The 25859-nt window shown below is 44.6% G+C and overlaps 3 protein-coding genes across 4 annotated transcripts in view; all 3 read right to left on the bottom strand.

The window, feature by feature from the left end:
* The window catches only part of LOC116055602, a 43114-nt gene extending 36853 nt beyond the window's left edge, over positions 1 to 6261 (bottom strand). The window contains exons 1-9 of the mRNA XM_035998822.1: positions 5894 to 6261; positions 4981 to 5094; positions 4845 to 4862; positions 4625 to 4741; positions 3720 to 3836; positions 2672 to 2750; positions 2302 to 2509; positions 364 to 2167; positions 99 to 272 (exon numbers count right to left, since the gene is read on the bottom strand). Of these exons, the coding sequence (XP_035854715.1) occupies positions 99 to 272; positions 364 to 2167; positions 2302 to 2509; positions 2672 to 2750; positions 3720 to 3836; positions 4625 to 4741; positions 4845 to 4862; positions 4981 to 5094; positions 5894 to 5970 (2708 nt within the window). The 5' untranslated portion in view covers positions 5971 to 6261. The remainder of the gene's footprint in view (positions 1 to 98; positions 273 to 363; positions 2168 to 2301; positions 2510 to 2671; positions 2751 to 3719; positions 3837 to 4624; positions 4742 to 4844; positions 4863 to 4980; positions 5095 to 5893) is intronic.
* Positions 6262 to 8256: 1995 nt separating this feature from the next.
* On the bottom strand, positions 8257 to 12390 carry LOC116055645 (frizzled-7-B-like). Its single transcript, XM_031307667.2, has 4 exons — positions 11986 to 12390; positions 11414 to 11642; positions 10168 to 10493; positions 8257 to 9010 (listed from the first exon to the last, which is right to left on the bottom strand). Exons 1-4 carry the CDS (start codon positions 12306 to 12308, stop codon positions 8257 to 8259), a joined length of 1632 nt encoding a protein of 543 aa, XP_031163527.1. The 5' UTR covers positions 12309 to 12390.
* A 7616-nt stretch (positions 12391 to 20006) lies between these two features.
* cdk15 (cyclin-dependent kinase 15) overlaps positions 20007 to 25859 on the bottom strand; it is a 15331-nt gene continuing 9478 nt past the window's right edge. For both annotated transcript variants that reach the window (XM_031307660.2, XM_031307662.2), the window contains exons 8-13: positions 25291 to 25411; positions 24762 to 24855; positions 23526 to 23589; positions 21476 to 21524; positions 20808 to 20950; positions 20007 to 20326 (exon numbers count right to left, since the gene is read on the bottom strand). In XM_031307660.2, the coding sequence (XP_031163520.1) occupies positions 20211 to 20326; positions 20808 to 20950; positions 21476 to 21524; positions 23526 to 23589; positions 24762 to 24855; positions 25291 to 25411 (587 nt within the window). In that variant the 3' untranslated portion in view covers positions 20007 to 20210. The remainder of the gene's footprint in view (positions 20327 to 20807; positions 20951 to 21475; positions 21525 to 23525; positions 23590 to 24761; positions 24856 to 25290; positions 25412 to 25859) is intronic.

Here is a 25859-nt window from a genome sequence, read left to right as displayed (position 1 = left end):
AAAATTAGTCCTGACTTCAGAAGGGCTGTTTAAATTAAATTAAGCTTAAAGTTTATAGAAATATCTCAAATTAAAGACAAATATGAACTTGATCTTACCTGAGAGTCTCCAGTGTGCAGTGTGGACTCTTCAGTCCAACAGAGATCAGCTTCGCTCCTGAATCCTGCAGGTTGTTGTTACTCAGGTCCAGCTCTCTCAGACTAGAGGACTGGGAGCTGAGAACTGAGGACAGAGCTTCACAGCTTCTCTCTGACAGGTTACAGCCACTCAGTCTGGAGAGATGAAAAAAAGGAAACAAATTATTTATATTTAACTTCTGTTGAAAGATAACAGAGTATTTATTGATGAATACATCCCACTTACAGAGCTTTGTTGGAGGCTTTGACCACTGGCAGCAGCCTCAGAAGAGCCTCCTCTGAAGCAGAGTATTTTTTCAGGTCAAACACGTCCAGATCTTCTTCTGATGACAGTAAGATGAAGCACAGAGCTGACAAACAAGCAGGAGACAGATGAGCATTGGAGAGACTTCCTGATCTCATGTACTGTTGGATCTGGTTCACTAGAGAATGATCATTCAGTTCATTCAGACAGTGGAACAGATTGATGATTCTCTCTGGAGATAGATCCTCATCCATCTTCTCCTCCCCATCCATCTTCTCCTCCCCATTGATCTTCTTCTGGATGTACTCCACTGTTTCCTGGTTGGTCTCTGAGCTACTTCCTGTCTGTGTCAGCAGACCTCGTAGGAGATTCTGATTGGTCTGCAGTGAAAGACCCAGGAGGAAGCGGAGAAACAAGTCCAGGTGTCCATTTGGACTATGTAAGGCCTTGTCCACAGCACTCTGGTAGAACTGTGTTGATGGTGTTTGTTCTTCTGACAGCAGGTTGACTCCAGAGTTGGTGAATGTCAGATGGACATGAAGAGCAGCCAGAAACTCCTGAACACTCAGATGGATGAAGCAGAACACCTTGTCCTGGTACAATCCTCTCTCCTCTTTAAAGATCTGCGTGAGCACTCCTGAGTACACTGAGGCTGCTGTGATATCAATGCCACACTCTGTCAGGTCTGATTCATAGAAGATCAGGTTGCCTTTCTGCAGCTGCTCAAAAGCCAGTTTTCCCAGAGACTTGATCATCTTACTGCTCTCTGGACTCCAGTGTGGATCCGACCCAGCTCCTCCATCATACTTGATGTTCTTCACTTTGGACTGAACCACCAGGAAGTGGATGTACATCTCAGTCAGGGTCTTGGGCAGCTCTCCTCCCTCTCTGGTCTTCAACATGTCCTCCAGAACTGTAGCAGTGATCCAGCAGAAGACTGGGATGTGACACATGATGTGGAGGCTTCGTGATGTCTTGATGTGGGAGATGATTCTGCTGGCCTGCTTCTTGTCTCTGAATCTCTTCCTGAAGTACTCCTCCTTCTGTGGGTCAGTGAACCCTCTGACCTCTGTCACCATGTCAACACACTCAGGAGGGATCTGATTGGCTGCAGCAGGTCGTGTGGTTATCCAGAGGCGAGCAGAGGGAAGCAGATTTCCCCTGATGAGGTTTGTCAGTAGCACACCCACTGAGGTGGACTCTGTAACGTCAGTCAGGATTTTAGTGTTGCGGAAGTCCAGAGGAAGTCGACACTCATCCAAACCATCAAAGATAAACACAAACGGGAACTCTTCAAACCTGCAGATTCCTGCTTCTTTGGTTTCACTAAAGAAGTAATCAACAAGTTCCACCAAGCTGTACTTTTTCTCTTTCAGCACATTCAGCTCTCTGAAGGTGAATGGAAATGTGAACTTGATGTCCTGGTTGGCTTTGTCTTCAGCCCAGTCCAGAGTGAACTTCTGTGTTAAGACAGTTTTTCCGATGCCAGCCACTCCTGTTGTCATCACTGTTCTGATTGGTTTATCTCTTCCAGGTGGGGTTTTAAAGATGTCTTCTCGTCTGATTGTTGTTTCTGGTCTGTCTGCTTTCCTAGATGCTGTTTCAATCTGTCTGACCTCATGTTCAGCATTGACCTCTGCAGTCCCTTCCTTTGTGATGTAGATCTCTGTGAACATCTGATTCAGAAGGGTTGGGTTTCCTGTTTTAGCAATCCCCTCAAACACACACTGGAACTTGTTGTTTAGGTTAGATTTGAGTTTACGCCTACAAACTCCAGAACGACTTCCTGAATGAACACACAACAAAGAAGAACAGTAAGTGATTCATAAAGAAACAGGAACATACTTTGACCCTTCTCTGGAGACATTAGTAAACGTCCCATTAGTCCAGCAAGTTAAATCTTTAGAGAAATCCTCTTACTGCGCTGCAGACGGTCAGCCAGCTCGTCCTGCTTCATTCTCCTCAGGAAGTGCAGTGTGATCTTCAGAAATGCCTCTCTGCTCCTCCTCTGATCTTCATCCTCACCTTCCCTCTTACTCTCTGAGCATTCTGGGTAATCTGGACTCAGAAGCTTCTGGATCTTCTTCAGCTCGTTCTTCACAAAAGTGACGATGGTCTCCTCCAGCAGCTGGAACAGAAGATTATATTAATGACACAATCAAACTGAAATCATGGAAGCAAACATCAGATCCATGTTGGACAGACTGACAATGCACTGGTCTGAAAAGTGCAGCATGGAGTGGATTGTAAATAGAATATATGTAAAAGTAGTTGTTGTACATGTACAGACCATAAATATGGTGTCCAGGTGTGTTTGATGCTGCTGGGTAGACTGACCACTGGGAACCTCTGAGATCTCCTGGTCCACTCTGTGGAGGAATCAGGAAGAATTAGCTCACATCATGTCTGTCCACACAGAGACAAACACAAGGTAAAGGTCTTGTGACTTAAAGTGTCGATTACAACATTGAATCAAATGGTTTCCCCTGACTTTAAAGTGTTGGTGGTGCTGCTGACCCCACTGTGACTCAACAGAAAGAACTAAGAAGTAAACAAGGGCTACAACATGGTTGGCCTAAAGGACTCCTGAAGCAGCAAACTGGTATCATGATGCCAGGAGGTCTGCAGCTTCTGTGGTCAAGGAAGCAAACATTTGTAGGTAGAAAGAGTTTGGGGAGTCAACGGTAAAGAACCTTTGGTTGGCTTGAAAAAGATTTTGGCAAACCATCAGCCGACTCAGGAGGGGGAAGCAGAGCTTAGATGGCCTGTTTGTAGTCGTGCAGAAATGCTGACCTGGACTGAGGATACTGTTGGGTGGTGGTTCCATTTTTTTGCTTCCCCTTATTGACTTCTGATCTGACATCCAACTGGCAAACCCACATCCAACATTTGGGAAGAATTTTGCGTTTGGACCAATTTGGGTCAGGAACTTGGCCATAAGTGTCCAGACTCAAATGGCAGAAGTCTTCTCATGGCAACTGGTGTCCTGACCCAGGTGACACCAACACTTACCAAGGGTCACTGGTTCTCCAGGGGGGATGTGCAAATGAAGTTACCCTGGAGGGGGCACATCCCACCATCCCCCTGGTATTCCCAGCCTACCCTATGGGCAATGGGAGATTTAAAATTCATTTTAATGGGGCTAAAACACCAGATAATATTGGACCAAACCAGGTCCAATATTAAATTGAGATCTACAGTTGAAGACTGGTCTTACTGGACAGCTTTCAGATGTGAGAATATAAATATATGTGAAGAAAGATGCTAAAAAAAAAATTCAAAATTTCTCTGGATACATAAAAGTTAAAATATGAATCAGTAATATATTAACAGCTTACATCTTTTCAGCAGAGGGTTGCTCTCCTTTAAAGTTAATGAGGCGACCATTTGACCAGTCGCTCTTGAAGGACACACAGCTGGGTTCAGGTTCAGGAGACTCTGGTCTCTGCTGGGTCCTGATAGAAAAACACATTTGTTGAGGGTCACATGTTCAGTTAAAGTCTCCCTGCATAAAATATAATAGTAATATGAATATGTCTGTAGGCCTAATTATTAACAATTAAATGCCAATAATGTTTTTCTTTCTGTCCAAAACTCAATAAATATATCTTTTGAAATCAGAATAAAAATGTTGTCTAAACAGAAAGATATTTTGAGTGAGACAGGAAATTATTTTGCCAAAATATTCTCATTTTAGTCATCAACTACAATAATTCCTTTTCACAAAAAAAACACTATTTGAAGGAGTGTGCATGAGACGTTTCCCCTGACATTAAAGTGTTGGTGGTGCTGCTGACCCCACTGTGAATCAACAGAAAGAACTAAGAAGTAAACAAGGGCTACAACATGGTTGGCCTAAAGGACTCCTGAAGCAGCAGACTGGTCTGAGTGAGGAAGACTGCTCTCTTTGCCCGGTCAGCTCCCTAATGACGTCATGTTCTGCTGTGTGTTCAGAAATGGTGAGTATATGGGTGCCTGGGTGGCCTAGTGGTAGAAACATCCATATATAGAGGCTCAGTCCTCGATGCAGAGGTCGGGGGTTGATTCTGACCTGCGACACTTTCCTGCATGTCATCTAATCGTCATCACTAATAAAAGGCCTAAATACCAAATAATAAGAAGAGGTGAATTTACAGCTCACAGCAACTTCATACGATCTAGTGTCTGACGGAAATAATGCCTATGTGAAATACTTCTAAAATACTACATCTATGAATCTCATTATATGGTACTGATAACTTACTTTCTGTCAGATGGATGTCTTTTTTTTAAATTAATTAAATCATCCTTTGACCGGTCGCTCTTAAAGGACACACAGCTGGGTTCAGGTTCAGGAGACTCTGGTCTCTGCGGCTGGATCCTGAAACAAGCACAGATGAAGGTGCATAAGGAAAACATCTTTTAACACAGACTCTGTTTTATATTTCAAATATTAGTAATGTTTGTCAGTTTTTAATTCTTACCTTCCATCAGCAGATAGTCTAAAGAAAAAGAGGAAGCAGCATTGGATACTACTGATAAGAACTGATACATTTTCCAAATATAATAATACAACAGGCTATATACATAATTAACAACTGAATGCTAATAATTACTTACTTTCTGTCAGAAACACGTTTAAAATGAATTAAAAACCGCTTTGACTGGTTGCTCTTTAAGGACAAACAGCTGGTTTCAGGATCAGGTTCAGCAGGGTCAGGTCTCCGATGGCTCCTGATAGAAAAACACATTTATTGAGGGTCATGTTCAGTAGTCTCTTATAGCCAGACCTTGCTCCACTTCACTGCAGAGGAAGGTCTGGCTAGTCCACACAGCATTCCTGGATGGGAGGAAAACCTGCTCTGGTTTATTGGCATTTCTTTAAACCAATCACAATCATCTTGGGCGGTGCTAAGCTCCGGACAGAGCCACGGGGCCTCTGCTAAATAGTCTCAGGAAGGAACTTGTTTTGGTGGAACATGTGGACGTTCAAAAGTAGTTTTAGTCGTGCAGACAGACATCACAGACAGAGTCACAAAGTGCTTTACATGCAGCAAGTTTAACAATTTAAAAAACATCATACAAACATAAAAACAATGATAGCTCAGTCAAGTGAAAGCTTGTCTGAATAGGAGTGTCTTCAGCTGTTTTGTAAAATAAACGATAGAATCGGTCACACGCAGCGACAGGGGCAGGGCGCTCCACAATCTGGGAGCAACTGCCTGAAAGGAGCGGTCTCCCCGAGTTTTAAGGCGGGTTTTTGGGACCATCAGGAGATTTTGACCTGAGGAACGAAGCGTGCGGAAAGAGGAGTAAGGGGTCAACAAATCAGCGATATATTTCGGCGAAATGTTTTGTTGTTGATGTTATAAAAGGAAATGAAACCATTTATACCACCTCAGTTTGCCTGCTTACTCAGCGCTGTGGAGATCCCAGACTTCACCTGGACGACAGGCTACAGGCTTGGGTCATGTCTCAGGCACACCCAATGAGACAACACTACTTCTAGTTTGGAGGTTTCAGAACAACTCACCTCAGTCTTCGGCTCTTTATTTCAATATGTTCCTCCCTTTCCTTCTGTCTTGGCCTCTTCCTTCTCCTCTCCTCCATTTTAATTGGCCTGTCCCTTTCAGGTCGCCTCCTTTTTTAAAGTAGTGGTGTCTCCATGGACACACAGCTGGCTTCAGGTTCAGCTGGTTCTCTTCTCTGATGGGTCCTGCTAGAAAGAGAGGAAGACCACTTTGTAATCTCCAGAAACAGAAGCTGCTGGAGAAACTAGAAGCTATCAAGCAGAAAATAAAGTCTGAAGCTCTTCACTGAATGATTTCTGCTCATCCTGCTCTGTCATTCATTCTCTTTCTGGGAGAACAGGAACATTGGAAAGACTCCAGGACTAATGTCATCTTTAGACTGTAAAATAATGACATGGAGACACTACTCCTCCTCCTCCACACATTACTACAACAGCGACAGAGGTATTTAGGTCACTACATTTTATCCTGGAAGGTTCCAGAGGAAACAGTAGAGTCCTGTTGTGTCTGACTTTACTCTGGTGGAGACGGCGGTTTGTTTTCTAACAGCCGGAGAAATTTTCACAATAAGAGCTTTCTTTCTTCTCTCTGTGTAACTGTTGTTGTTGTTGTCAGTGTGTAATTATTCTTCCTTTGTCCCGTGAATGCAACACAAGGGACTTTCCACTCGTCTATAGAGGTTAATAGTGCTTTTCACTGATTGGCCACGGGAAGTAATAAAGTCATTTTCTGCAACAAAATGATTGTAACACACACACACACACACACACACACACACGCACACACACACACAAAGACACTAAAATGAAACTTTCTTACCGCCTTTAGAAATGAGTTCAAACACGTTTACATTGTTTAACTTTCTAGGATCTATGAGACAGAAATAAAGGATCTATAAGACGGAAATAAAGGATCTATATGAGATAGAAATAAAGTATATATAAGACAGAAATAAAGGATCTATAAGACAGAAATAAAGGATCTATAAGACAGAAATAAAGGATCGATATGAGATAGAAATAAAGGATCAATAAGACAGAAATAAAGGATCAATAAGACAGAAATAAAGGATCAATAAGACAGAAATAAAGGATCAATAAGACAGAAATAAAGGATCTATAAGACAGAAATAAAGGATCTATGAGACAGAAATAAAGGATCTATATGAGATAGAAATAAAGTATATATAAGACAGAAATAAAGGATCTATATGAGATAGAAATAAAGGATCAATAAGACAGAAATAAAGGATCTATAAGACAGAAATAAAGGATCAATAAGACAGAAATAAAGGATCAATAAGACAGAAATAAAGGATCTATAAGACAGAAATAAAGGATCTATAAGACAGAAATAAAGGATCAATAAGACAGAAATAAAGGATCTATATAAGACAGAAATAAAGGATCTATGAGATAGAAATAAAGGATCTAGAAGACAGAAATAAAGGATCTATAAGACAGAAATAAAGGATATATAAGACAGTTACACTCCCAGATACACACAACATGGCAGCAGATCTTTGTGAAGACGGCAGTTTTAATTAATCACGAGTCCAGCTGAGTTGGTTTCTCTGCAGCTTTCTGCTCTTAAACTAAACTAACCACAGCTGGAGTTCACCAGTCAAATGTTACAGACATTATATATATATATATATATATATATATATATATATACATACATACAGTATATATAACGTTACAGACAGAGTTAAATTACCTTCAGCTGGAGCTCCACACGGAGAGAAAACACCGCGACACAAACTCTGGAAAGTGAAAGTAAACTACAAGAGGCACCGCCCTGAGAGAGGCTCTGCATTACCTAATCTACTTCTGACAGTTTACATTTAATAACACATGTAATAGAGCTGTTTTTAGATCTAAAGTATGTTTCGATAACAGAGGATGGCATAGAAATTAAACTAATAAAATCTGTAAACATGTTGTAATGTGTGAATATATTTGGTGGTGCTCTGCTTGTAGTTCCTGCTGATGTCCACCAGAGGGTGTCATGGCGCCCTCTGGTGGACATCAGCAGGAACTACAAGCAGAGCACCACCAAACATTTTAAATTACATTTTATGTTTGTATTTTGTAATACTATATTCCTTTATTCTAATCATTTACATTTTATGCAAATATGTTATTTTAATGAATTATTTTCAATCAATCAATGAATGTTTCAGAAACTATTTTTATTTATTTATATATTATAAACAATCAAACAATCAATATTTCGAGAAAAAAGGCAAATATTTTAGAACAAAGAACAGGCTTACACACACACACACACACACACACACAAACATACACACACGCACACAGACACACACAAACACACACACACACACACACACACACACCCTCTACACCGTGGTCTCCCCCCCTCCCTCCCTGAGTCTCGTGTAAAAGCGGCGCCACGTCTGCAGCGTTTTCCCGGAGCAGACCCAGAGTCCCGACCCGATCCCCGTGCTCAGGCTCATCAGGTATTTGATGACGAACACGCTGAAGCTTGGCGCCGCCGGCATCACCGTCCCGACCGGGCACGGCACACCAAAATGTCTGCACGTCCTCCTGCGCCACGCCCCCTCCCACTGCGGCTGGAGGGCCTGTTCGTACAGGCCGCAGGCCAGCAGGGCGCCGGCCGGCACCGTGTACAGCACGCCAAACACGCCCATCCTCACCATCAGCCTCTCCAGCCGTTCTGTATCGCGGCCACCACGCTTCACGGCCGCGCGGATCCTGAAGAGCGAGGCGAAGCCCGCCAGTAAGAGGGCAGCACCCACGCAGAGGTAGCCGAGCAGCGGTACCAGCACAAAGTGCCGCAGTGCCGTCACGCTGTGGACGCCCACGTAGCAGACGCCCGTTAGCACGTCGCCGTCCACCTGCCCCGCGGCCAGGACGGCGAGGGTTTGGACCGCGGGCAGCGCCCACGCTAACAGGTGGAAGCACGGCGCCCTGGCCTCCACCGCCTCGCTGCCCCACGCCATGGCGGCCGACAGGAAGCAGCTGAGCGACAGGATCAGCCACCACGCCGCGCTCGCCATGCCGAAGAAGTAGACCACCACAAAGAGGAGGGTGCAGAGGTCCATCCTGGTTCCCTGGGCAACCGTCTTCACGCTGCTGCTGTTCAAACCAGAATAATAATAATAATAATAATAATAATAATAATAATAATAATAATAATACACCCTCAGCCAAACACATGTATGTGTGTGTGTGTGTGTGTCTCTGTGTGTGTATATATATTTATTGGGTTTATAAAGTCCTCAGAGATGCTTTTCATAGGATAGAAATCCAAACAAACATCAAACATTAGAATAAAGACTTTTTTTTTTTTTTTTTAATAGTGACAGGTTACTCTGGGCTTTCTGGGACATATTGGACAGCTTTGTCTCTTTGAAACCATCTTTAGAAATCTAGTGGAAATCTCTGCTAACAAGTCAAAGAATGGGGACAACCCATAAAAACATGACTCAAAGACTAAAGAAACCTGAGTCGCCTGAGAACAAACCGAGCGGTTCTAGTTCGGTTCAAGTTCAAGTTACTTTTGTTGTGCAGCAGATAGTATAGTACAAATCACACACACACAATACAGAGATTGCCTACCTTGCAGGCATAGTTAAAAACAATAAAACACAGTAAACATTCAATAAATAGTAAGTCAATAAGTTATCTATGGTTCTTTATAGAATTAAGAAGTAGAACGGCTGCAGGTACAAAAGAGTGTTCTGTTGGTTCTGAGTTTTGGGAGTTTAAAGCGTGATCCAGATGCAACATGTGAAATTCAGCCTGTAAGGGATGAGGACTATCTGACAGGATAGATTCAGCCTGTAAGAGATGAGAACTATCTGATAGATTCAGCCTGTAAGAGATGAGGACTATCTGATAGATTCAGCCTGTAAGAGATGAGAACTATCTGATAGATTCAGCCTGTAAGAGATGAGAACTATCTGATAGATTCAGCCTGTAAGAGATGAGGACTATCTGACAGGATAGATTCAGCCTGTAAGAGATGAGGACTATCTGACAGGAGAGATTCAGCCTCCAGGCCTGTCTACTTAGAACCTGGGATGTATCTGTTCACCTTTATTAAAGTTTTACAGTTTTTCAAACCTTTTGTTGTTCTTTTTCAACACTTGTTACTTTTCCCGATATTTTGTCGTTTTTTTTCCAGGTTTTTTGTTGCAATTTGACGTTTTTGTCGATATTTTTCAGCGATTTTTTTACTCCGTATACCTGCGTATCACGTAGACTACACCACTATCAGCACGTACCTGGGCCGGGATGTCTGATGGGTGATACAGGCGGCCGTGTCTCCCAGCAGGAAGCCGGCCAGGTACGCGGCCGCCACCATGAAGCAGCAGCCGGACAGGAAGCCGACCGGCCTCTCGGGGTATCTGAAGCGCCGCGGCTCCAACAGGAAGCTGAGCACGGCGAACAGCGAGCTGACGCAGCTCAGCGCCGAGCAGACACCCACGCTGCGCCGCAGAAACTTTAGCTCTGCCGCGCCGAAATCCATCAGACCGCCGTGGGCGGAGGCATCGCAGGGGGCGCCGCAGTCCGCCGCACCCAGGAAGTAGTGGCCGAGACAGGGGGGCACCTGGGAGAATATTACACAGAAATAAAGGTAAGGTAAGGCACCTAGGAGAATATTACACAGAAATAAATAATTAAATAAATCTTTCCGACCAAGTAGTTAGAGGAATGTAGTTATAGGAACAGTCCACTACTAAACAGATTACTAACTACTCTCCCTCAAAACCGGTTTTAACATTTGCATTCACACTGGCCAAGTGGCCATAGGAACTGACCTTTTGTTATTATAACAGCCATCTAACCACCACTATGCGGAAAAGGGAAAAGGGAAAAGAGCCTGCCCTGAAGTAAGAGCTGAAAGAGTTACAGGAACTGTGGCCAGAGGAACTTAATAATCCCCAAATTGGTCCAGTCGGAACAGGAGAAAAAAAGGGCTCCAGGAACGTTATGTTCTAGGAACGGCAAAAATCTCTCCAGTCGGAAAGAGACTAATTTAAGATAAGATAGACTTTATTAATCCCACACTGGGGACATTCCTGTGCTACAGCAGCTCAAAAGAACTTATGGTTCCACTTTACTTGAAGGTATCTTCAAGTAAAGTGGAACCTAAATTTACACACATCAGAATAACACAAATATACATTAAGTAGACATAGGAGAAACAATATACATAACGTATAAGAAATAGAAAAAATAGAATTAGTTATAATAATAATAATAATAATAATAATAATAATAGAACATATTCACACAATAAATACCCTTATATAAACCGACCGTATATGAACACAGATATAACGATGAATAAGGTGTTAATGTGTTGGAGGTGACACAGATTAAAAAATAGATAAATATGCATAGTGCAGAATATTAAGATGAAATATTTTAGAAAAAAAGTCTAAATAGTTCAGAAAAAGGTCAGTATATTTTGGAAAAATAAGTCAGAGTACTCTAGAAAAAACTCGACTATGTTTAGGTGCTCACCCTGAGCTGCGGGGGGCAGGTGAATGGCGGGTCTGTCATGTCGGTCGGCGGTTCGATGCCGGGGCTGGGGTCGGGCGTGTCGCTGCGAGTGTCGGTGGTGTTCTGTCCCACGCAGATCTCTCCGGTGCCGTGCACCGGGAAGTTCCGGCAGCGCAGCGTCTTGGGCCACTGGAAGCCGAATGTGTTCATGAGCGGCTCGCAGCCACGGCGAGCGCGCTCACACAGCGCCCTGAGTACGGAAAGCCAACCAGGTCAAATATACGTGATTTCTAAAACGTAGACAACACGTAGTGTGTGTGTGTCTGTGTGTGTGTGTGTGTGTGTGTGTGTGTGTGTGTGTGTGTGTGTGTGTGTGTGTGTGTGTCTCTGTACAACCCGTAAATAACACGTAGAATGTGTGCGTGTGTGTGTGTGTGTGTGTGTGTGTGTGTGTGTGTGTGTGTGTGTGATTTTGAGCCATGTGGCCACTTTTCCAGTTTGAATAGGTGAGAGTCCTACGTTCCCATTGTCTGCTGAGCAGTGGGGTTAAACCATTTCTGTAAGCCTGGGGGGAACATGCTAAAGGTCCATACCTGCAGGGCGGGATGGCGCGCTCCAGGACCGTGCACACCGGCGCGTACACCGAGCACAGGAAGAAGCGCAGCTCCGGTGAGCAGCGCACCGCCACCAGCGGGTAGAACTGGTGCACCTCCAGCCCGGCATCCTCCTGGCGCCCGTGGCCCAGCAGGTTGGGCATGATGGTCCGGTTGTAGGCGATGTCGGCGCACAGCGGGATGGAAACCGGCTGGCAGACGCCGCGCCCCGGCGCCGAACCCCCGGGGAAGTGCTGAGCGGCACTCGGCGGGACAAAGAGCGTGAATGCCAGCGTGATCCAAACACTTCTCCCGGCCGCCATGACAGACGATGATCCACACGTTCCAACGCTGAAAAACAAAGTTGCACGTTTATAATATTATCCCCAATCATCCTGAGGCTGGAACTTTCTTCAAATATTCTGACTCTTATTGTGAAAATATGCAACTTTTTTTTTTTTTTTGGAATGTGACTTTTTCTTTTGAAAATATTTGACTTTTATTGTGAAAGTATTCCATTTTTTTCTAAAAAATATTTGACTTTTTTTTCGAAAAATATTCTGACTTCTACAGTGAAAATATTTTATATTTAATATTTTTTTTAATATTTGACTTTTATTGTGAAATGTATGTATATTGTATCCTATTATTTTATGTATATTCTGTGCTGTGTGTCTGATATTTTGTTGCTGTAACACTATCAAAAATCAAAAATGTATCTAAAATATTTGACTTTTTTTATAACAAATATTTGACTTTTTTTTCTAGAAATATTCTGTGTATGTTTGTTGGAAAGCACGTCGTTAACGTATGACGTATGTAACGTCGTTACATACGTGCCTGAACAATTCAAACGCTAATGTTATTATCGGTCCGTTCTGGATCGGATGGCATGTAACGTTCAACGTAGTGCAGTGTTTCCCTCGGAAGACTTTAGAGGTCTTTCCTCAAGAATAGCGACAAAAAGGCAGCAAAAAGGCGAGAAAAAGGTGAAAAAAGGCAACAAAAAGGCGACAAAAAGGCAACAAAAATGCATCAAAAAAGGCAACAAAAAGACAAGAAAAAGGCAGCGAAAAAAGCGAGAAAAAAGGCAACAAAAAGGCGACAAGAAGGCAACAAAAATGCATCAAAAAGGCAACAAAAATGCATCAAAAAGGCAACAAAATGCATCAAAAAGGCGACAAAAAGGCAACAAAAATGCATCAAAAAGGCAGCAAAAAGGCGAGAAAAAGGTGAAAAAAGGCAACAAAAAGGCGACAAAAAGGCAACAAAAATGCATCAAAAAGGCAACAAAAAGGCAGCGAAAAAAGTGAGAAAAAAGGCGACAAGAAGGCAACAAAAATGCATCAAAAAGGCAGCAAAAACGGCGGTCAAAACACACACACAAGCACACACACAAATGTAATTTGACATAATTTTGGAGCGTTATTATCTCCATCTGTGTCTGAAACTTTGTAAAAACTAGAGCAGGTAATAGATTAATAACACTCAGAAAACTTACTGAAGAAGTCCAACCGGAGGAGCTACATACAGCGGGGGGGTGGAGGGGTTACAACCCCCGAAAAAAACCTAGAATTTCCTTCACGTAAATAAAGACGGACGCAGAATTCCTGCTCTCTGTCGCCGAAGGACGTAAGAAAGAAAGTTAAGAAGTTCAAAGACTTGTGAATGAAATTAATTCCACCGAATTTTCTGCAGATTTGAAAGATATGAAAAACATTTCAATAAAAGTCAGGATGTTAAAACAACAGTCCAACGATACATTCTGCAGACGATTAGAGAGAGTTATCGATGAGTCGATCGACACAACAATAACCGCCAAATGTGAAGGCAGAAAAAGCAACAAAAAGTCGGCAGAAAAAATGCAACGAAAAGGCAAAAATAAAGGCAAAGAAAGCGACAACAAGGAGACTAAAAAGTGACAAAAAGGCAGCAAAGAAAATGTGGAAAAAGGCCAAAAAAATGGGAAAAAGTTCGAGAAAAAGGTGACAAAAAGGCAGCAAAAAAGGCGACAAAAAGGTGACATAAAAGAGACAAAAAGGCAGCGAAAAATGGATCGAAAAGGCAAAAATAAAGGCAAAGAAAGCGACAACAAGGAGACTAAAAAGTGACAAAAAAGGCGGCAAAGAAAATTAAGGAAAAAGGCCAAAAAAAGTGAAAAAAAACTCCGCTTAAAACTGAGAAAATGTGCAGATTGTCTTCCGTGTTCTGCAGAGTTTTTTGCAGATTTGAAGGCTCTGATGATGAAGACGGAGCGGAGGAGGAGACGTATGTTCAGAGAGAAACAGACAGCTGAGACTGGAGATAAAGTAGGAAGAGAAACCATCTGCTGTTTGATTGGCCAGGAACTCCTCCGCCAATCACACGCTTTGTCTTCTCGCTAAATCAGAAGAAATAGAGAGAAATAAAAAGACAAACTGTAAAGTCAACCTGTTCAGACAAACATCTGGGCTCAATGTTTTCATTAATCTGCCGACTCATTGTTTCATCTTTCAAATGTCCAACTCTCTCAGCTTTAATACTTACTTACTTTATTAGGCCTGTTACTCCGAGAAGGAGCATGGGCCACTATATGGGACAATATTTCTCCACCTCGTCCTGTTCTTCATCTTCTCCAGATCTTGCCGTCTGTAGCATCTCGGCTGTGACACTCCTCCTCCAGGTGTTCCTCGACCACGTTGGGCTTGGCGTGTGATGGAATTCTTCGGTTTCCGCAATGTGTGCCCAACACGTCCCCATTTTCGTTTCTTTATTTCCACTTGGCGTCTTGGTGGTTACCAACAGAGAAACTTCACCTCCATCATCCTGCTGACAGTCGACCGTTACAGTCTGTTGGCCCGTTACAGACGACGTTACACAGTCTGTTGGCCCGTTACAGACGACGTTACACAGTCTGTTGGCTCGTTACAGACGACGTTACACAGTCTGTTGGCTCGTTACAGACGACGTTACACAGTCTGTTGGCCCGTTACAGACGACGTTACACAGTCTGTTGGCTCGTTACAGACGACCGTTACACAGTCTGTTGGCTCGTTACAGACGACCGTTACACAGCCTGTTGGCCCGTTACAGACGACCGTTACACAGTCTGTTGGTCCATTACACGACCGTTACACAGCCTGTTGGTCCATTACACGACCGTTACACAGCCTGTTGGCTCGTTACAGACGACCGTTACACAGCCTGTTGGCCCGTTACAGACGACCGTTACACAGTCTGTTGGCTCGTTACAGACGACCGTTACACAGTCTGTTGGTCCATTACACGACCGTTACACAGTCTGTTGGCTCGTTACAGACGACCGTTACACAGTCTGTTGGCCCGTTACAGACGACCGTTACACAGTCTGTTGGCCCGTTACACAGTCTGTTGGCCCGTTACAGACGACCGTTACACAGCCTGTTGGCTCGTTACAGACAACCGTTACACAGCCTGTTGGCCCCTTACAGACGACCGTTACACAGTCTGTTGGTCCATTACACGACCGTTACACAGCCTGTTGGTCCATTACACGACCGTTACACAGCCTGTTGGCTCGTTACAGACGACCGTTACACAGCCTGTTGGCCCGTTACAGACGACCGTTACACAGTCTGTTGGCTCGTTACAGACGACCGTTACACAGTCTGTTGGCCCGTTACAGACGACCGTTACACAGTCTGTTGGCCCGTTACACAGTCTGTTGGCCCGTTACAGACGACCGTTACACAGCCTGTTGGCTCGTTACAGACAACCGTTACACAGCCTGTTGGCCCCTTACAGACGACCGTTACACAGTCTGTTGGTCCATTACACGACCGTTACACAGCCTGTTGGTCCATTACACGACCGTTACACAGCCTGTTGGCTCGTTACAGACGACCGTTACACAGCCTGTTGGCCCGTTACAGACGACCGTTACACAGTCTGTTGGCTCGTTACAGACGACCGTTACACAGTCTGTTGGCCCGTTACAGACGACCGTTACACAGTCTGTTGGTCCATTACACGACCGTTACACAGTCTGTTGGCTCGTTACAGACGACCGTTACACAGTCTGTTGGCCCGTTACAGACGACCGTTACACAGTCTGTTGGCCCGTTACAGACGACCGTTACACAGTCTGTTGGCCCGTTACACAGTCTGTTGGCCCGTTACAGACGACCGTTACACAGCCTGTTGGCTCGTTACAGACAACCGTTACACAGCCTGTTGGCCCGTTACAGACGACCGTTACACAGCCTGTTGGCCCGTTACACAGTCTGTTGGCCCGTTACAGACGACCGTTACACAGCCTGTTGGCCCGTTACAGACAACCGTTACACAGTCTGTTGGCCCGTTACACAGTCTGTTGGCCCGTTACAGACGACCGTTACACAGCCTGTTGGCCCATTACAGACGACTGTTACACAGTCTGTTGGCCCGTTACAGACGACCGTTACACAGCCTGTTGGCCCGTTACAGACGACCGTTACACAGTCTGTTGGCTCATTACAGACGACAGTTGGCTCGTTACAGACGACAGTTACACAGTCTGTTGGTCCATTACACGACCGTTACGCAGTCTGTTGGCCCGTTACACAGTCCGTTGGCCCGTTACAGACGACCGTTACAGTCTGTTGGCCCGTTACAGCTTGTTGGCCTGTTACACAGCCTGTTGGCCCGTTACACAGTCTGTTGGCCCGTTACAGCCTGTTGGCCTGTTACACCGCGTTACAGTCGAGGTTAGACGACTAAAGGACGAGTTCAGAGTTCAACCTGCTCTCCCTCCATTGTTTCAGTTTGAATCATCGCAGTTCCACCTTCAACTGCTCAAACACTACGTTTATGGCCACAAAAAGGCAGCAAAAAAGGCCACAAAAAGGCCACATTTCCACTTCTATCGCAGGCTGCTTTGCTCTCCGTTCTTTATCTTCTCAGCCCATCTGATGTGAAGAATACGTCTGAGGCCGTGGTCCGTAGAGGTTTTTATGATTGAGTTGACGAGCCGTATTTTGGTCTTGAGTGTGATGTTACGTGCTCTCCATACGGCCTTATCGCCTTTCTCATTTATTTTGCCCATTTGTGTCCCTTTTTGTCGCCTTGTTTGTAATATTTGGGATGTTAAGAGAGACGTGGAGATGTTTTCAGATCTGTTTCTTCTCTTTACTTTGTTTCTTGTTGTTTCTCCGTGACTTGTTTGTCTCAAAGTTAAATTTAAAGTTTGAAAGATGTAAATTAATGTTTCCTAGTTTATATTCTTCTGCTTCTTCTTTGTGTTTTGACTGACAGGAGAGACGTCTGATTGGTCGGAGATAAAAGTGAATATTTAACTTGTGTTTGTGTTTTCGGCGTCCGTCTGATCACGACGCTCGACACTAATCATAAATAAATCAGAAGTCAGAGCGTTGAAATCCTCCCAAGGATCAAACTTCATCTCTCAAATGCTAAAAAACTGCATATTTTACTGGCTAACGGAGGCTAAAGTTAGAGCTAGTTTCTCAGATTTCAGTTCAACTTTAAACCATCTTTAAAAGTGAATGCGTTGTGTAATTACACGTTAAATAACATCTGGTTAAACTCTCAGAAACTAAAAACCAAACGGGGGAGCTACAGATACAGCTGACGAGACCTAAGTTCAACTTTAACTTCAGATACGTTTAGTTAAAGCTCAAAAACTAATACTTAGACGTTCAAAATTCAAACATTGAGCTATATTATTTTATATTATATATTATATATAATGACAGGGCAGAGACAGAGTTTCATCCTAACAAACAGACAAGGTAACTGACGTTAGAGAAAAAGGTGACAAAAAGTCAGAGAAAAAGGCGACAAAAAGGCGACAAAAAGGTGACAAAAAGTCAGAGAAAAGGGTGACAAAAAGGCGACAAAAAGGTGACAAAAAGTCAGAGAAAAGGGTGACAAAAAGGCAACAAAAAGGTGAGGAAAAGGCAGAGAAAAGGATGACAAAAAGGCGACAAAAAGGCAGAGAAAAAGGCAACAAAAAGGTGACAAAAAGTCAGAGAAAAAGGCGACAAAAAGGCGAAAAAAAGGCGACAAAAAGTCAGAGAAAAAGGCGACAAAAAGGCGAAAAAAAGGTGACAAAAAGGCGACAAAATGGTGACAAAAAGACAGCGAAAAAGGTGACAAAAAGTCAGAGAAAAAGGTAACAAAAAAGGTGACAAAAAGTCAGAGAAAAAGGTAACAAAAAAGGTGACAAAAAGTCAGAGAAAAAGATGACAAAAAGGTGACAAAAGGGCAACAAAAAGGTGACAAAAAGTCAGCAAAAATGTGACAAAAGTCAGAGAAAAAGGTGACAAAAAGGTGACAAAACGGTGACAAAAAGGTGACAAAAAGGCAGCAAAAAGGTGACAAAACGGTGACAAAAAGGTGACAAAAAGGTGACAAAAAGGCAGCAAAAAGGTGACAAAACGGTGACAAAAAGGTGACAAAAAGGCAGCAAAAAGGTGACAAAAAGGCAGCAAAAAGGTGACAAAAAGGCAGCAAAAAGGCAGCAAAAAGGTGACAAAAAGGTGACAAAAAGGTGACAAAACGGCGACAAAATGGCGACAAAATGGCGACAAAATGGCGACAAAAAGGCAGCGAAAAAGGTGACAAAAAGGTGACAAAAAGGCAGCGAAAAAGGTGACAAAAAGGCAGGGAAAAGGTGACAAAAAGGTGACAAAAAGGCAGCGAAAAAGGTGACAAAAAGGCAGCGAAAAAGGTGACAAAAAGTCAGAGAAAAAGGTAACAAAACGGCGACAAAATGGCGACAAAATGGCGACAAAAAGGCAGCGAAAAAGGTGACAAAAAGGTGACAAAAAGGCAGCGAAAAAGGTGACAAAAAGGCAGCGAAAAAGGTGACAAAAAGTCAGAGAAAAAGGTAACAAAAAGGTGACAAAAAGGTGACAAAAAGGCAGCGAAAAAGGTGACAAAAAGGTGACAAGAAGGTGACAAAAAGTCAGAGAAAAAGGTGACAAAAAGGCGACAAAAAGGTGACAAAAAGGTGACAAAAAGTCAGAGAAAAAGGTGACAAAAAGGCAGCGAAAAAGGTGACAAAAAGGCGACAAAAAGGTGACAAAAAGTCAGAGAAAAAGGTGACAAAAAGGCAGCGAAAAAGGTGACAAAAAGGTGACAAAAAGGCAGCGAAAAAGGTGACAAAAAGGTGACAAAAAGGCAGCGAAAAAGGCAGCGAGAAACCTATCTAACACCTTTCTGACTGTATTAATTAATTTGAAATGTTTTGATGCTGAGAAATAAAATGATAAAATAGAGTAAAAAGAGTTCATAGAGCAACATGTCTAAACTAAGAAGAATATCTTCTGATTTAAAGACTTTCAGGTTTTATTACAGAACAAATACCTCATTCATTCAGAATTCATCCTCAGACACAACTCATGAATCAGTCATCTGCTGGAGCTCTGCTAACGGATGCTAACGAATGCTAACGAATGCTAACGAATGCTAATGGCGCCCCCCAGACGGACTGAAACTAACCGTGAAGGAACATTTGAGATTTAAACCAACAAATACACAGATTACAGCTCATTTACATGAAGACCTCCACTGATGCATCCTGGGAAAACTCTCTGGGGTGTTTACAGGAAGTCAGAGAGGAAATCAAGTAAACATCTTCTCTGTGTGTGTGTGTGTGTGTGTGTGTGTCTGTATCTGTGTGTGTGTGTGTGTGTGTGTATCTGTGTGTGTGTCCCTGTGTGTGTGTGTGTGTGTGTGTGTGTGTGCCTGTGTGTGTATCTGTGTGTGTGTGTCTCTGTGTGTGTGTGTGTGTGTGTGTGTGTGTATCTGTGTGTGTGTGTGCCTGTGTGTGTGTGTGTGTGTGCCTGTATCTGTGTGTGTGTGTGTGTGTGTGTATCTGTGTGTGTGTGTGTCTCTGTGTGTGTGTGTGTGTGTGTGTGTGTGTGTGTGTGTGTGTGTGTATCTGTGTGTCTGTCTGTGTGTGTGTGTGTGTGTGTGTGTGTGTGTGTCTGTGTCTGTGTGTGTGTGTGTGTGTGTGTGTGTGTGTATCTGTGTGTGTGTGTGTGTGTGTCTGTGTGTGTGTGTGTGTGTGTGTGTGTGTGTGTGTGTGTGTGTGTCTGTGTATGTCTGTGTGTGTGTGTGTGTCTGCGTGCTTGTGTGCGTTTAGAGGATGCAGAAAGTCTACTTATGATGCGTTCAAATCCCCTCAGATGTGTTGTAAGTGTCCACTCCGCCCGTGTTTATATCCGAGGGCTTGTTCCCGTCTGCTAGCGTGTGTTAGCGTCTCTTCACCAGAACTTGGTGTTGCCGGGCAGCAGCGAGGTCTTGATTCTGCGTCCGGGGTTGAAGACGTCTCTGACCTCCGTCTCCAGACGAACGCCGGGCACTTTGAAGATGGACATGGCTGAAAAACATAGAGGACAAGATGGAGGAGTGATTTACTCTGTGTTAAGTTAGCTCCTCGCTCTCTTAGCATGTAAGACACACACACACACACACACACACACACACACACACACACACAGACAGACAGACAGACAGACAGACAGACAGACAGACAGACAGACAGACAGACAGACAGACAGACACACACACACACACACACACACACACACACACACACAGACACACACACACACACACACACACACACACACATACACACACACACACACACACACAGACACACACAGACACACACACACACACACACACACACACACACACACACACACACACACACACACACACAGACACACACACAGACACACAGACACACAGACACACACACACACACACACACACACACACACACACACACACACACACACAGACACACACACATACACACACACACACACATACAGAGTAAAGTAATGTCTCACTGTCTCTGAGGTGCATGATGGGAGTCGGCAGCGTGCTGAAGTACGGATGCTGCAGGGCCGCCTGTGCTGAGATCCGGTCGCCAGGGACGACCGTCAGCATCCTCTGGACCAGATCCTCCGTCTTATAGGGCAGCTGCTCCAGCCTGGAACACACAGGCTACATGCTAACCCTTTAGCCTGGAACACACAGGCTACATGCTAACCCTTTAGCCTGGAACACACAGGCCACATGCTAACACTTTAGCCTGGAACACACAGGCTACATGCTAACGCTTTAGCCTGGAACACACAAGCTACAAGCTAACACTTCAGCCTGGAACACACAAGCTACAAGCTAACACTTTAGCCTGGAACACACAGGCTACATGCTAACACTTCAGCCTGGAACACACAGGCTACATGCTAACACTTCAGCCTGGAACACACAGGCTACATGCTAACACTTTCAGCCTGGAACACACAGGCTACATGCTAACACTTCAGCCTGGAACACACAGGCTACATGCTAACACTTCAGCCTGGAACACACAGGCTACATGCTAACACTTCAGCCTGGAACACACAGGCTACATGCTAACCCTTCAGCCTGGAACAAACAGGCTACATGCTAACCCTTCAGCCTCTACTGTCCAGCTGATGAAAGTCGGACTGATTGTCTGTTTTCCTACCTTTTCCAGACGCTCCTGAACTGCTTCGGCTCCGAGTGGAGAAACCTCTCTGTGGAGAGAAGAGAATTATTTTACTTTCATCCGTTGTCAAAACAATCATCCTACCGGCCGAACGTGACCACGAACCCAGCCGAACCCAATACCGAACGTGACCGTGACCCCGAACCCGGCCGAACCCGATACCGAACCCGATACCGAACCCGACCCTGAACCCAGCCGAACCCGTTACCGAACGCGACCCCGAACCCAGCCGAACCCGATACCGAACCCGACCCCGATACCGAACCCGACCCTGAACCCAGCCGAACCCGTTACTGAACGCGACCCTGAACCCAGCCGAACCCGAACCCGATACCGAACCCGACCCTGAACCCAGCCGAACCCGATACCGAACCCGACCCTGAACCCAGCCGAACCCGATACCGAACCCGACCCTGAACCCAGCCGAACCCGATACCGAACCCGGCCGAACCCGACCCCGAACACGAACCCGGCCGAACCCGCTACCGAACCCGACCCTGAACCCAGCCGAACCCGATACCGAACCCGACCCGAACCCAGCCGAACCCGATACCGAACCCAGCCGAACCCGATACCGAACCCGACCCTGAACCCAGCCGAACCCGATACCGAACCCAGCCGAACCCGATACCGAACGCGACCCCGAACCCGATACCGAACCCGATACGGAACCCGATACCGAACCCGATACCGAACGTGACCCTGACCCCGAACCCGATACTGAACGCGACCCCGCTACCGAACGCGACCCCGAACCCAGCCGAACCCGATACCGAACCCGGCCGAACCCGACCCCGAACACGAACCCGGCCAAACCGTTACCGAACCCGACCCTGAACCCGGCTGAACCCGATACCGAACCCGGCTGAACGTGACCCCGGCCAATCCCGATCGAACCCTGCTGCTGATCAAAACAACCATCCTACTAACTGTATGAGCGTCTTGAACAACGCTGTAACTGTTACCCACCAAGCATTAGCATTAGCATTAGCGTTAGCTACTGTTCAACCAGCACGTTGTAGTAACGTTAAGCTGGATCTATATTGATATGTATCAGTAAATAAGATCTCCGCTGTATTACTGTGTTGTAAAGCGGCGTGTAATTAATCCCAAAATGATGCCTTGTGGCAGAAACAGCAGTACTACGGTAAAATCTACTTCTGCAGAATCTTTTCTATGACAAAAAACTTTACTGCAGCAGAAAAGACAAAATATTTTCAGAATAAAAGTCAAAATATTTTCAGAATAAAAGTCAAAATATTTTCAGAATAAAAGTCAAAATATTTTCAGAATAAAAGTCAAAATATTTTCACAATAAAAATCTAAATATTTTCACAATAAATGTCAAAATATTTTCACAATAAAAGTTTTCGCTTTTCTCAAAGTGTTTTTATTCCATTAATTTCTAAATAGAAAAGGTCACATTTCATTGGGTATTTCACTCCTAACCCGAGGTATGGGCTGGCCGTTTGGTCCGGACTTTGAGAAGCCCTAATATGCTCATAAAAACACATAGAAAGTATTTTAGCACACACACACACACACACACACACACACACACACACACTATCATACTAAGACTACGTTTACACGTGGCCGGCTATTTTCATAAACGGACATTTAGAACGTTTTCAGAAAAGTATTTGTTTACATGTACCCGTGTATATATGCCGTCAATGCCGTCAAGAGCACGCCAGACCTGTTAGTAGGTGGCGGTGTAACGAGAAGCTCAAGCCCACGTTAGCCAATCAGAATCCCCAAAATAGCAACAACAGCAACCAATCGCTTCCTCTCTCTCTCGGCTGCCTAAACCTCCGCAGACACATCGTTTTCTGTGATAAAAACGGGGTTTTCGTGTAAATGAGAGGCCAAACCGCAGGAAAATATCTGCGTCTTCCCTCCGTGTAAACGGGGCTTAGACACACAATGAAAAAAAGAACAATATTTTATCAAAAGGTCAAAATTTTTTCTGTTTTTTTAAAGTTAAATTCGCTGTACTAGGAGATATATTGTGTGTATTTGTGCGTACCTGGTGTGTAGTTGGGCAGCTGTGAGACTCCCGGCCAGCTGTCCTCAGACGGGACGCCCACAACCTGCAGAGACACCAAGCAGCATCACAACACACACGGTTACATTGGACCCATTTTGAAAAAAGACACACAAAAAAGTGAAAATATAATATGTCGAAAAACACTGAATAAAGTCTCGGAAACCCAGAAACAAAAACGTCAAAAACATCAAGAAAAAAAAAGTATAAAAACTTCATTTAAAAGCGACTAAATTATCGAAAAAGATAATTTAAATAATTAATTTTGAAAGTTTGACCCAGAAAAACAAAAAGTTGCACAGTTGACGGGGAGACAACACAAGGGTTAAACAGATGAGATTATATACACACACACACACACACACACACACACACACACAGACACACAGAGAGACACACATAGAGACACACATAGAGACACACACACACACACACACACAGAGACACACACACACACACACACATAGAGACACACACACATAGAGACACACATAGAGACACACACACACACACATAGAGACACACATAGAGACACACACACACAGAGACACACACACACACACACACACACACACACACACACACACACATAGAGACACACACACACACACACACACAGAGACACACACACACACACAGAGAGACACACACAGAGACACACACACACACACACAGAGAGACACACACAGAGACAGAGACACACAGAGACACACACACACACACACACAGAGACACACACACACACACACACACACACACAGAGAGACACACACAGAGACACACACACACACACACAGAGAGACACACACAGAGACAGAGACACACAGAGACACACACACACACACACACACACACACACAGAGACACACATAGACACACACACACACACACACACACACACAGACACACACACACACACACACACACACAGACACACACACACAGAGACACACACACACACACACACACACACACATAGAGACACACACACAGAGACACACACACACACACAGACACACACACACACAGACACACACACAGACACACACACACACACACAGACACACACACACAGAGACACACACACAGACACACACACACACATAGAGACACACACACACACACATAGAGACACACACACATAGACACACACAGACACACACACACACACACACACACACACACACACACACACACAGAGAGGAGTGTGTGTCTCACGGTCCAGATCTTGTGGAGTTGTTGGAAGACGTCCAAGTCTCCGGGGAACGCCGGCGCTCCCTGCAGCATCTCCACCAAGATACAGCCGGCTCCCCTGGCATTCAAACACACACAACTTTATTAACAACGTAAACACATACAGCCGGCTCCCCTGGCATTCAAACACCCCGCTGAGAACCCTGTTGTGTCAAACATATGATGTGTGCCTCTGGGGTCCCAGGCTCGCCCCTCTTTTCCAGCACATTAAACTCACTTCTACACGTCTGATTCTGACTTGTCTGGATTTTTCTAAGACTTTTTGGGGGATTTTGTCATATTTTGAAGAGAAACAGGAAAAGTGTTTGAAAAAGGGCAGTTTGAGTCCGACCCATTAATCTGGCCTTGGTGTCGGATCTAGAATTTACTACAACAACCCAAAGACACAGTCTCTGTGTGTGTGTGTGTGTGTGTGTGTGTCTCTGTGTGTGTCTCTGTGTCTGTGTCTGTGTGTGTGTGTGTGTGTGTGTGTGTGTGTGTGTAGTATCCTGACCAGATGTCCAGGGCGGTGGAGTAGTCTGTGGATCCCAGCAGGACGTCGGGGGGGCGGTACCACAGCGTCACCACATCGGAGGAGAAGCTCTGGCTCGGGATGGACTTGGACCGAGCCAGACCTGAACCAGAACCAGAACCAGAACCAGAACCAGTCAGTGCACACAGAAACTAAACCATCAGCTGTCTGACATCATACTTACACATACAGACACACACACAGAGAGATGCACACACTAGCTGTGGTTCTAGCTGTGGATCTAGCTGTGGTCCTAGTCGTGGTCCTAGTCGCGGTTTTAGCTGTGTTTCTAGTTGTGGTTCTAGCTGTGGTTCTAGTTGTGGTTCTAGCTGTGGGTCTAGTTGTGGTTCTAGCTGTGGTTCTAGTTGTGGTTCTAGCTGTGGTTCTAGCTGTGGTCCTAGTCGTGGTTCTAGCTGTGTTTCTAGTTGTGGTTCTAGCTGTGGTTCTAGTTGTGGTTCTAGCTGTGGGTCTAGCTGTGGGTCTAGTTGTGGTTCTAGCTGTGTTTCTAGTTGTGGTTCTAGCTGTAGTTCTAGTCGTGGTCCTAGCTGTGG

Source organism: Sander lucioperca, chromosome 24, assembly GCF_008315115.2.
Source record: "Sander lucioperca isolate FBNREF2018 chromosome 24, SLUC_FBN_1.2, whole genome shotgun sequence".
Lineage (NCBI taxonomy): Eukaryota > Metazoa > Chordata > Actinopteri > Perciformes > Percidae > Sander > Sander lucioperca.
Note: the sequence above shows the minus strand (reverse complement) of the source record. Positions and strands in the feature narration are given on the sequence as shown.

Excerpts from the sequence above, each read along its gene's own strand:
- LOC116055645 (XM_031307667.2), bottom strand. The coding sequence starts at position 12,308 with ATGGCGGCCGGGAGAAGTGTTTGGATCACGCTGGCATTCACGCTCTTT. Across the intron at positions 10,494-11,413 it reads CCTGCCCCCCGCAGCTCAGG|GTGCCCCCCTGTCTCGGCCA; the intron begins GTGAGCACCTAA and ends ATATTCTCCCAG. Across the intron at positions 9,011-10,167 it reads CATCAGACATCCCGGCCCAG|CGTGAAGACGGTTGCCCAGG; the intron begins GTACGTGCTGAT and ends GAACAGCAGCAG.